Below are 11785 nucleotides of genomic sequence, written 5' to 3' on the forward strand. Positions count from 1 at the left end.
AATAAAATAAAATAAAATAAAATAAAATAAAATAAAATAAAATAAAAATCCATTCAATATCTAGTTTCAATCAGAACAAAGAGCTGTCAGCCTTTTTAAAGTTGATCTTGAGCTATCACATGAAGCATACATATTTTTCTCTAATTTACATGCGCAGTGGTGACTTGGAATCACAAAACTGTTTTTTTTTCTGTTTATCTATGGTTTCATTTATTTCTGTATCCAAGCCTAGTTTTTTTTTTTAAATGTTCACTATATTTTATTCATCTGTGCATGTGTGTGTGAGAATTCGTGGAGGTGGGACTACAACTTGGGGGTGTTGATTTCACCTGCAGGTTCCAAAACACAATCCATATTGTTCTCTGAGAAGACTATATGACTCCTGTGAGAGTCATTTATACAATCTAATAAACTCCTCTGTAGTACTTGTAAATCACTGTAAACTTGAGATTTCACCAAAGATGAATATGATTTAGCATAACTTAAGAATCCTGCAATCATTTTGTCAGCATTGTTTGATTGTACTAAATATGTTCTCTAGACATATTAATCATCTCACAAGAATGGGCTTCTTAGAGTATGTGATTCCAACATTTTATATTTTATATTATATATATATATAATATATATTACTGCTAAAGCATTTAAACATCATGGTAATTTAATAAAGAATTCACCTTAATTTGTATTTTGTTCTTTAATTATAAAATGTATAAATAATTTAAAAAAATATCTTTACTTGTTAATATTAAAAAAAACCTTCCATTTGTGGGACAGATAGGTAACTCCACTGCAGTTGAGTAATGGGCTATTGAACCCTGATCCTCCATGAGGAAGAAGCAGAACTGCCTACTGAGTGCTGTAGGGGAGCTCAGGCACGCCCTGAGATCTTGCATTGGGGAGCCTAGAGTCCCTTCCCACAGAGGGGAGCAGCAGGTGGCTGAGCAGCCAAGGTGGGAAGGCTGGGCTGTCCCGAGGCTGGATGTGTAGGCAGGCATAGGCTATTGGAGGACAGGCACAAGAGCTGCTGAAATGCGAATCTCCGCAGATCTGCAGATGGGGCAGTCCTGGACTGTAAGCCGGGGTCAGAGACTAAAGGGCTGCGTTCCTTCTGCACACTCTAACCCTAAGGGAGACACCCTAACCCTAAGGGAGGGTCTCCAGTCACTGAAGACTATCTGGCCAATCAAAGCCTCCAACCTGACCTGCCAGTCAAGAAAGGGGCCATGTCCTTCCGGGTGCCTTTCTGCGGGTTCGGCTCCCGCTGCTTAGCAGACTCGCGTGGTTCCAGGTGAAGTGCTCTGAGCTCCACCACAGCTGCTTGGGTGCTGCGAGGGGAACTGAGGCAAGCTCCGAAGTCGCAACATGGTGAGTGCAGGGAGGAGAAGGCGGCTGAGCGGTTGGAGCTGGTGTGCAGGGTCTCTCCCAGAGATTGGCTGGTCAGCAGCGGCCACTGGGGAGGGACCTTGTGGTCCTGGGCTCTCTCTGGACCCAGCGCTGGCATCTGAGTCACTTCACTGAGGGGGGCGCATCCAGGCAGAGCGTTGGCAGCAGCGGTTTGTGTGCAGAATCATCCTTGTGGCAGAATGCCAAACTCAGAGTACTTCAGTTTCTCTTCGGTGTTCCAGTTTCTCTCGTCACTTCTACAAGTTCTGCTCTTAGCATTTAAACTTTAGGTGTGAGTTCCATTCGGAGGTAGTTTTGTGGGGTTTGTAAACGGCATCTTGTGTATTGGGTAGCACTCCAATATTAAGCTGTGATGAGGAAGAGTAGAATTGATGATGTTGAAAGACTCCCGCTAGAGCCTCTTTAGACGGGGAGACCCCGCTTCCCAAGGAACAGCGAGACCAGTCTTCGGATGCAAGCCGCAAGAGGTTTATTTCAATACACGGGTACCCGGGGCGACAAAGCCCTTCGGAGGACTTGCGCGCCTCTCGGTTGTGGTGACGGGTTTTTATAGTGCTCGGGAGCAAGAAGCACGGTTACAGAAGCGAGAAGCATAGTTACAGGGATCTAATTGGGTGGTTTGAACAAAGCCATAGTTGTGTCACGTACCCGGAACAGGGAAGGCGGGAAGGCAGATGTGAGCCGTGTCACGTACCCGGCCCTTATCTCGGGTACCCAGAGTGTTTTTATCAGGGGCTTTCCATTTCCCCTCATAGGCCAGGTGCCCAACCGCAGATATCCTGCTGTTGGACATCTGTCCTGCCTTGCTTCTGACCTTGTACTGTTTTAGTCTTTCAAAGTGGTGTTGCCAGCATTATGCTAGGGTTTTTTATTCTTTCATTCCCCCATTTTTCTTCTAGCCTAGAATGGAATCCTTCATTCTACGGGTCTAGGGAGAGTCAATCTCCATCTCTAGCTGCTTGAGTTGATGATACTGCTGGGTTAGCACTAACGTCTGTATGACGGAGAGCCGGTCCTTTATAAACTGAACTAGCCGATTTAGGATACAAGGCCCAACTAGTAGAATCAGGAGAATTATGATTAGGGGACCCATAATGGAGGAGATCAGGGTGGTGATCCAGGGGGACTGACTAAACCATCTCTCGTACCAGCTCTGTCCTGACTCAAAGAATTGCTGTCTCTGTCTGAGTCTTTCTCTGAGTTTAGCCATGTTATCCCTTACCAGTCCAGTATGGTCAGCATAAAAGCAACATTCTTCCTTTAGAGCTGCACACAGTCCTCCTTCTTGTAAGAAGAGGATATCTAGCCCCCTTCTATTCTGCAAGACTACTTCCGAAAGGGAGGTTAAGGATTTTTCCAGACCACTAACTGATTCTTCTAATGCTTGCAAGTCGGTATGCATGGCCTGTTGCAGTTGTCGGAACTGAGTAGTTTCTACCAGGGCAGCAGAACCAGTCCCTACTCCGGCTGCGATACCCCCGACTGTGAGTCCCCCTAGTATTAAGGCCAAAGTTAAAGATACAGGCTCCCTAGAGTACCGGGTGATCCCCTCAAAATGTTTGTAGACGTATTCAGATTCATGGTAGACAACTTTAGGCCAGAGCTCAATGAGGACACAAAAGTCAGAGTTTTGGTGAGAATTAATGCAGATACACAGGGCTCTAAGCCGGAGCTGCAAGCCCAATAGGTCCCACTGGGGCCCGTTAGGTAGTAGGAGCCTGGGTGGATCCTGGAGTTTGAGTTGCAAAGTTTTTGGTGAGTTTTGGGGACTGACCCGATACAGATTCCCCAGCCAGACACTTCAGATAGAGTTAGCCTATGTTGGGAGGTCGAAGTACAGTATGTTGGGGGTGTGGTGTAGTTTACAAGGTCCCCCGTTATTGCAACTCCTTCGTAGTAAGGGGGAGTTGAGACCAGGCATAGCCAGCGTTCTTGGGTTTTGCTAGGATCTGTATAATTAAGCGTCTGGAAGGCTCCCTGTATTAGACCAAGCAGTCTATCACCTGTACTTGATCGGAGGAATCGTGGTGCGGGGATGCCTAGACTGGCTGGGCCCTGGGTTTCGTTAGGGGGCATGGTCGCAGGCGGAATGGGTAATTTCTCAGGTGGGGAGGAGGGGACTCTCAGGTTTGGTAACACTGAGTTAGGCCCGACGGGTACCTTGGGTTTATCGAGAGTCAACTGGAGGCGTATTATTCCCCCATGGCCTCCGTTCCAGAGGCGCAACCCGAATTCTTTCCCACACAACCATCCCTCTCTATATTTTTTTTTCTTTATCAGTAAAGGTAAGGATGAGCTGATTACAGGGTTTGGGTACAGGACGGGGGTCATCAGCATTGACTGAATACCCACATTTGTCATGCTTGGGGTCCCTGGTGAGCTGGATGAGTCCGATTGAGGTCGGTAGCCAGCTGGTGGCGAAATCCTCACATCCCCATGCGGCACAGTATAAGTCGTCCCTAGTTCCACAATTCTGCAGTCGCCAGGGGCTATTCCCTGGGGAAGGGCACATGTAGAAATGTCTTTTTTTGACGTCTACACTGCGTCTGGCATAGGACCCAGGTGGCATGGCCTGAGCTAGATCAAAACTTAGTTCAGGGAACCAAGTGTACGGGGGGGCCATTTTGGAAGTCTTGTTAAGAGGGACACCAAATCCATCTAGCAGGACCCAAGTCGAGTTCACAGGGATGTGGGGACTGGAGTGTGACAGAGCGAACAGGAAGAGAAAGAATATCAAACCCGGGTAAGTCTTATCTTTAGTGGATTTTGGGTGCGATGGAGTTTCCATGAGGAGGCTGGAGCCTGATCTTGCTCTGCGTGGTGATGGGCCGCTTTGGCATGGGAGGTGTGCACCCACGCTGCGATACCGTCGACCTTGAGCGCCATCGGGGTTGTTAGCAACACAGTATATGGTCCTTTCCAGCGGGGTTCTAAGTTCTTGGTTTGATGTCGGCGGACCCAAACTGTGTCTCCGATCTGGAACGGATGCGGCACCACTGGTCGGTTCAGCTGTTCCTGGTATGCAGCAGCGATGGGTTTCCAGACTTCTTTCTGGACAATCTGCAGTGCCTGCAAATGAGCTTTTAGAGAGGGGCTGTCAGCAAAGGAGGCCACACAGGGATCAAAGAAGTTAACGACTGGTGGTGGGGCTCCATACAGGATCTCGAAAGGAGTGAGTCCATGGGGGCCCGGGGTGTTCCGGGCCTGGTATAGGGCCAATGGGAGGAGGACCACCCAGTCACTAGAGCCAGTTGCCAGCGTTAATTTGGATAAGGTCTCTTTGATAGTTCTATTCATTCGTTCTACCTGCCCTGAACTCTGGGGACGGTATGCACAATGTAATTTCCAATTGATCCCCAACAGTTTGGCCACTAACTGACTTACCTGAGAGACGAAGGCAGGGCCATTGTCAGAGCCCAACGCCTGGGGCATGCCATACCTGGGGAAGATTTCTTCCAGAAGCTTTTTGGTGACTACTTTAGCAGTTTCACGTTTGGTGGGGTAGGCTTCTACCCATCCCGAGAAGGTGTCCACAAATACCAGTAAGAACCGATATCCATAGAGTCCAGGTTTTACCTCTGTGAAGTCAATCTCCTAGTGGGTGCCGGGGCGATGTCTCCAGATCCTGGTCCCCGGGCCTACCCTATGGCGTCCTGCATTCACTTGGGCGCATGCTGTGCACTCTTCAGCCACTTGCTGTAGAATTTTATCCCTCCCCAGCAGATAGTGGGAGCTTTCTTCCCTTTCTAGGAGGGTTTTCATTTTCCTGGAGCTAAGGTGAGTCAGTTTGTGGAGGTATTTAATCAGGTTACGAGTCTGTTGCAGGGGCCACACAGGTTTTTCTTTGAAAGTCCAGAGTCTTAGCGCGGGATTGTAAGTGGCTCTCATTTATTTTAGGAGGTCCTGATCTTCCTCACTATAGTGGAAGGGGGATTCCTGAATGGAGGGGACCTCTGCCTCGGCCGGTTTTATAGCCAGGAGCTGAGAGGTATCTGAGCTTCCTCGCATCGCCGCTTCTCGGGCAGTTACGTCCGCCAAGCGGTTGCCCCTGGCTTCTCGGCTGTCTCCCTTTTGGTGGCCGGGGCAATGGATGATGCTCAGTTTTGAGGGTAAAAACAATGCTTTAAGCAAGGCCAATATTTCAGCTTTATTTTTGATTTGTTTTCCTTCCGAGGTTAGCAACCCTCTTCTCCGATATATCTCCCCATGGATGTGAGCAGTGGCAAAGGCATAGCGGCTGTCGGTATAAACGTTGAGCTTCTTACCTTCCGCCATCCGGAGGGCCTGAGTTAGGGTGATGAGTTCAGCCTGCTGCGCCGAAGTGCCAGGTGGTAGGGCCTTAGCCCAAATTACCTCAGTCTCGGTGGTGACTGCAGCCCCTGCTCTCCGTTCTCCGTTATCCAGAAAGCTGCTCCCGTCGGTGTACCAGGTGAAGTCGGCGTCAGGGAGGGGCTGGTCGGTCAGGTCAGGCCGGGTGCCATGTACCTCTGCGAGTATCTGGAGACAGTCATGAGTTTCTGGACCCTCCGGTAGGGGAAGCAGTGATGCCGGATTGAGAGCTACTATAGGGCCAAAGTATACTCGATCAGTGTCCAGCAGTAGAGCCTGGTAGTGGGTCATGCGGGCATTGGAAAGTCATCGGTCCGGAGGTTGTTTGACCAGGGCTTCCACTGCATGAGGAGCCAAAATTGTTATTGGCTGTCCAATAGTCAGCTTGCCAGAGTCTTTAGTCAAGAGGGCAATTGCTGCCACCATCCTCAGGCAGGGTGGCCATCCCGAGGCCACCGGGTCAAGTTTCTTGGACAGGTAGGCTATCGGATGCCTCCATGGTCCCAGTTTTTGGGTCAGGACTCCTTTAGCATATCCCTGTTTTTCATCTACAAACAGTTCGAAGGGCTTGTTTAAGTCCGGAAGCCCCATCGCGAGGGAGGTTAGCAGGGCCTCTTTTATGGCTGCATAGGCTCTCTGCTGCTCATCTCCCCAAGTAAAGAGAGTCCCTTGCTTGGTGAGTGGGTAAAGTGGCTCAGCCATTTCCGCAAACCCTGGAATCCAGAGGCGGCAGAACCCCGCCGTACCCAGGAACTCTCTTAGCTGTCTCGGGCTTTTGGGCACCAGAATCTTTAGGATTGTCTGTTTCCGTGCCTCTGTCAACCATCTCTGTCCATCTCTGATTTGGTAGCCCAGGTATGTAACCTGCCTCTGGCATAATTGGGCCTTTTTGGCTGAGGCCCGGTATCTTAGAGTTCCTAAGGTCCTCAAAAGGGCCTTGGTTCCTTCCTGACATTTTTCCTCAGTTTTCGCAGCCAGGAGGAGGTCATCAACATATTGGAGCAAGATTAAGGCAGGGTAGTGAACCCTAAAGTCGGCCAGGTCCCGGTGCAACGCCTCATCAAATAAGGTGGGGCTGTTTTTGAACCCCTGTGGGAGTCTGGTCCAAGTGAGCTGACCCGACATTCCCAATTCCGGGTCCTTCCACTCGAAGGCAAAGATGGGCTGACTCCGAGGGTGGAGCCTCAAGCAGAAGAACGCATCCTTAAGGTCTAATACCGTATACCAGGTGTGCGTCGGAGGAAGCCCAGTCAACAAATTGTATGGGTTAGGAACTGTAGGGTGTATATCCTCCACCCTTTTATTGACTTCTCTCAAGTCCTGCACTGGGCGGTAGTCTCCCGCCTCTGGCTTTTTGACCGGAAGGAGAGGCGTATTCCAGGGGGATTGACAAGGTACCAGGATGCCCTGGTTTAAAGGTCTCCGAATGTGGGGCCTAATTCCTTGGTAAGCTTCATGCGACATCGGGTATTGCTTAATGGAAATAGGAGTCACCAATGCCTTTAAAGTAATTACCAGGGGCGGTTGGTGGGTTGCGAGACCCACTCCCCCTGTTTCCACCCAGGCTAAAGGGAATTTTTCTAACCAGACAGTCATTTCTTGCGGCCGAGGCCTTTCAGGCTCGTGAAGCTGGTATTCATCCTCCAGATTCATGGTTAACACATGTAAAGGCTGTCCCTGTGGCCCAGTAATGTGGGCCTTAGTCCCTTCAAAGTGGATTTGTGCCCTGAGTTTCATTAATAGATCTCTCCCCAACAGAGGATAAGGGCAATCAGGAACATGTAAAAAGGAGTGAGTCACCTTACCGGTGGCGAGTTGTACTCTTCTTTCAGTTGTCCATCAGTACCTTTTTCCTCCGGTGGCTCCTTGAACCCATGCCGATTTGTCAGTCAGGGGTCCCGGTGAGGTGGTGAGCACCGAATGCTGGGCTCCGGTGTCCACCAGGAAGGTGACGGGTTGCCTCCCCACATTAAGGGTTATCCTGGGTTCAGGGGGGGGGGCTCCTGAGCCTGACTTCCCTAATCCTCCAGGTTTAGCAGGGTGGCCTGGGGCTTAGGCTTCCGTGGCCCTTTTGGTCTCTTTGGGCAGTCTCGGACCCAGTGCCCTTTTTCCTTGCAGTAGGCGCATTGATCTTTGTCTACTCGAGGACCCCTGCGGTCTCCCAGGCCCTGTCTATCCTGTCTCTGTCCTGTCGCTACAGTGGCCAGCAATTTGCTAAATTCCCTATTCTTCTTGCGGTCTCTAATGTTCTCTCTCTCCTGCCTCTTTTTTTTAACCTTTCGTCTCTCTCTTGTTGAAAATCCACTCCGCCTCTTTCAACAAATCCTGGATTGTACTTTTTCTTAAGTTTTTAAGCCTTTTTAATTTTTTTCTGATATCCGGGGCAGACTGCCAGATAAAGGACATAGCCACATTGGTAGCCTGGTTAGGGTCCTCCGGATCATAGGGGGTGTACACACGATAGGCTTCCTTTAGTCGCTCTAGGAAGGCGGAGGGAGATTCCTCTGACCCTTGGGTCACTAACTTAACCTGGGCCAAATTAGTGGGGCGCTTTGCTGCCCCATGGAGACCCGCTATCAGCAACTGGCGATAGAGACGTAAGTGATTCCTACTGTCCTCCGTGGTGAAGTTCCAATCAGGTCGTTCCAAGGGGAAGGCCTTGTTGATCTCGTTTGGCAACTGAGTAGGCTGCCCGTTATCCCCCGGAACGTTTTTACGGGCTTTCAAAATGACCCGTTGCTTCTCCTCGGTGGTCAGGAGGGCCTGTAACAGCTGCTGACAATCGTCCCAGGTGGGCTGGTGGGTTACTAAAATGGACCTGATTAAAGCAGTGAGTCTAGAAGGGTCCCTAGAGAAAGGGGGGTTATTATTTTTCCAGTTATATAGATCTGAAGCGGAAAAAGGCCAGTATTGGAGCTGGCCATCAGGCCCCGCTCGTAATGGGAGAGCCTGAGATGTGGAATCCGGAGGGGCCTCTCGGCACCCTCTCAACCGCCCTGCCACCAGGAAGGAGCCGGTTCCTCCTGAGGTCCGGCTGCGGCGGCTTCTCCCGGCTCTAGGTCGGGGGTTGGGTCCCTATAGGGTAGATATAGGGGTAGTAAGCCAAGGAGAGCTATTATCCTTTTTTTTTTCTAGGTTCTCTCTAGGCTTTTAGCCCAGTTGCTGCAATATTAGTTTTTATTTCAGCTAAGCAGATGCTCAAGATAATAGCTAATGCCAGGGAGCCACTTTTGACTTAGCATTTCAGCCTGCTAGGGGGGATTTGGGCGAAGATCCGTCTTCTGGAGCTTCTTCGATGCTGACCATTGGACTGTAGGCATCAGGAGCTAGGGAGGCTAAAATGCCAGTCAAAGCCTGGGCAATAGGGCAGTCCCAAGCATCTGGTTAGTTGATCCACCGGAAGAGGCAGGGAGCAATCAGGTCAGTTTCCAGGAAGTCCAGATCTCAGCTTGCAGTCCACATCTGATCCCAGAACAGAGTTAAACAGGTGAAAATCTGCTGAGACAAATTTAGACTGGAGACAGAAGTTAAAATTTATCTATTAAATTGGAAAGATCAGGGAAAATCTCATCTGTGATCCTTTTGAGCTATGCCAGATCCAGGTCAAATCCTGAAACTTATATGAAATTTTTTAGTACACAAAAGGAAATAGATAATTTTAAATACTCAGAAAAGTAACATATCAGCAAATTGAACATTTTGAGAGTAACAGGTAAAACTGCATCTCACTGAATAAGTATCAGCTGTTTGTTATATAATCTTTATACACAACTTAAGTGTGTCCACGGTAACATTTTTTCTGTGGGCATAGCTGTTGGTAATTAGCCATGAATGAAACTTGGCCATTTTTTTATACACTCAGCATCTTTTAGTCTCCATCTCTATGTTCATACTGGAAAGTTAGGCAGAAATACATTACTGGCTTTAGTGTTAAACCCTGGATGCTTGATTTTGTTTAACAAAGCAATTAGAAAGAATAGGTTTAAGATATTTCTGTGTCAAAATCTATCCCAGAAATGGCAGATATTAAGAATACCATACTAAAAGCTATGACTTTTGTGTCAGATATACACATTAAACAGATGTTTTTAACATGATGAGAAGTATCTTTAAGTCTTTAAGTCTATCTCCAGAAGCCAACTAAAGGAAATTAAAATCTCAACCTGGTGACTGAATAATAAGCAGTCAGTGTTCTATCAACTTATCAGAACTCTAGTGATTAATGCCAAAACTCTGAACTTCTGAAATCTCATAACATAAGCACGACAGTAGCAAAGAGGGGGGAGAGATCTAAAGTATCTCCCATTTTTAACATGCTTTAAACTATTTTTATATTATTACAACTTATAATTATATACCTTAAAACATTAACTTAGACACTCCAATCTTTTGCATTTATCAACCCTGAAACATATTCTCAGACTAAATAACAACACTCTCTAGATTTTTACAACCTAAACTCCTATATCCTCAGACCCTACATAGGCTCTATATATTTTTTATCCAGCTATATATATCTTAAGACACAGACAACTAACATGAATTCTGAGAGCAAGGCAAACCTGTTTTTTTTTAATAAGAGATCTAGTACCTAGTAGTTCTAGCTAATGAACTGATCAATGAGCTAACAGTGGATCTAATTGTCTTCTATCTAGCTGCAAAGCTACCATAAGCTTAGCATAGCCATCAATGTGTTCAGAGACCTGAGAAGGATAATTTATAAGCTAAATAAATATACCAATTTATGCACCAATCAAAATGACAGGGATGACTAGTTAGTCCATCACCTAGGCAGTGTCCCTTGCTCCTGTGTCTCACAGCATCCTGAACAGAGGCTGTCCAACCAGGCACAGAAGGTGAGAGACTGCTTCTACTGCTTCTGTGGAAAGAGGAACAGAAGAGATTGACCTCACCTTGCCTCTCACAATGTGAGACAATGGCTCTTCAGATATCCCCGGCTTTGTCCACAGCATAGGCTGGGCCCTAGCAGTGGGCCACTTGGGACAGTATTGCCCAGTGGTTAGCATACCACAATCCAGAGTCACAGTCATCTGTCATTGTGCCCAAATCTTCTCGGAGACCTTGGGGGAGCTACTGCCAGGATTTCGGGACTTTCTGTTACAATAAGCTTACACAGTTAAAATGCTATATTCATCAGATCTCTGACAAGCTTGAGGGCCAGCATATCTGTGTTACTCTGTTTTTATCATCTGTTCTAAACTGTGTCCTATGAGCACGCATCCCCAGGTTACTTGGGTGATTTATAGATTCTGGTCCCTCACAGCATACCAGAGGCAGGGGCAATTATTGCCTGGCAAGCATCTATTGGACAAGATGCTACATTTTTGAATCGATTTGCTATAGGAAGGTTCCCAGACCATTGACCATGACCAGGTGTCCCTCCCTAGGGGGAAGGTCCAGTTTCCTAGCAACCGTATCTCTAGTGGGTGGGGAAAGAATGCAGTGAGGCAGCTCTCCCCTCAGGGCATTACTGTTACCACACCTACTCTAGGTTTTACCGATAGCTGCTACTTTATCTTTTGGTCTCTCATTACCAACCTATGGCTAGCTGTGTGCATGCATTTCTCTGATGGCTGTCTCCAAAGTGGTGTTGGTAAAGTCAACCTCAGAGTGTCCAGGGCCTTTGCCTGGGTGGCCAGCAGCACAGCCTGCTCTGATGGTATCCAAATGTCCTCCTACCACTCCCCAGCCTTCACCTCCATCCATTAAAGCTTCTAGGGGTTTTGCTCTACAAGGAAACCCAGAGTTCTCCTGTAGAACTTTCCAGAAAGCCACTGAGAGCACTGGAGATTGTTGCTTGGTGATTCCACTGTTATGTCAGGTTCACGGGACCCTCAGAGACCACCAGGAGACGACTCGATGCAATTGCAAGAGAGCTTTATTACGAGAGCGATCGAACTCGGGACCCAAGTCTCATTGGCACAGCAGTAGAGAAGTGGGACCCCGAGCTCTGAGTGAACAGGATTTTTAAAGGGAAAGTCTGTGAGCCGGGGGTTTCCATGGCAGCAAGCAGGGGGGCACAAGCCTT

At 48.1% G+C, this 11785-nt stretch overlaps 1 protein-coding gene across 1 annotated transcript in view; it reads right to left on the reverse strand.

Moving 5' to 3' along the window:
- LOC129676208 (uncharacterized) overlaps positions 1-8554 on the reverse strand; it is a gene marked incomplete at both ends in the record, with an annotated part of 10502 nt that extends 1948 nt beyond the window's left edge. Inside the window, 4 exon segments of the mRNA XM_055606534.1 lie at positions 1201-1517; positions 4220-5230; positions 5336-7717; positions 8126-8554. Of these exon segments, the coding sequence (XP_055462509.1) occupies positions 1201-1517; positions 4220-5230; positions 5336-7717; positions 8126-8554 (4139 nt within the window).
- Between the last annotated feature and the right edge of the window lie 3231 nt (positions 8555-11785).

Source organism: Psammomys obesus, unplaced genomic scaffold (assembly GCF_907164565.1).
Source record: "Psammomys obesus unplaced genomic scaffold, mPsaObe1.curated_primary_1811, whole genome shotgun sequence".
Lineage (NCBI taxonomy): Eukaryota > Metazoa > Chordata > Mammalia > Rodentia > Muridae > Psammomys > Psammomys obesus.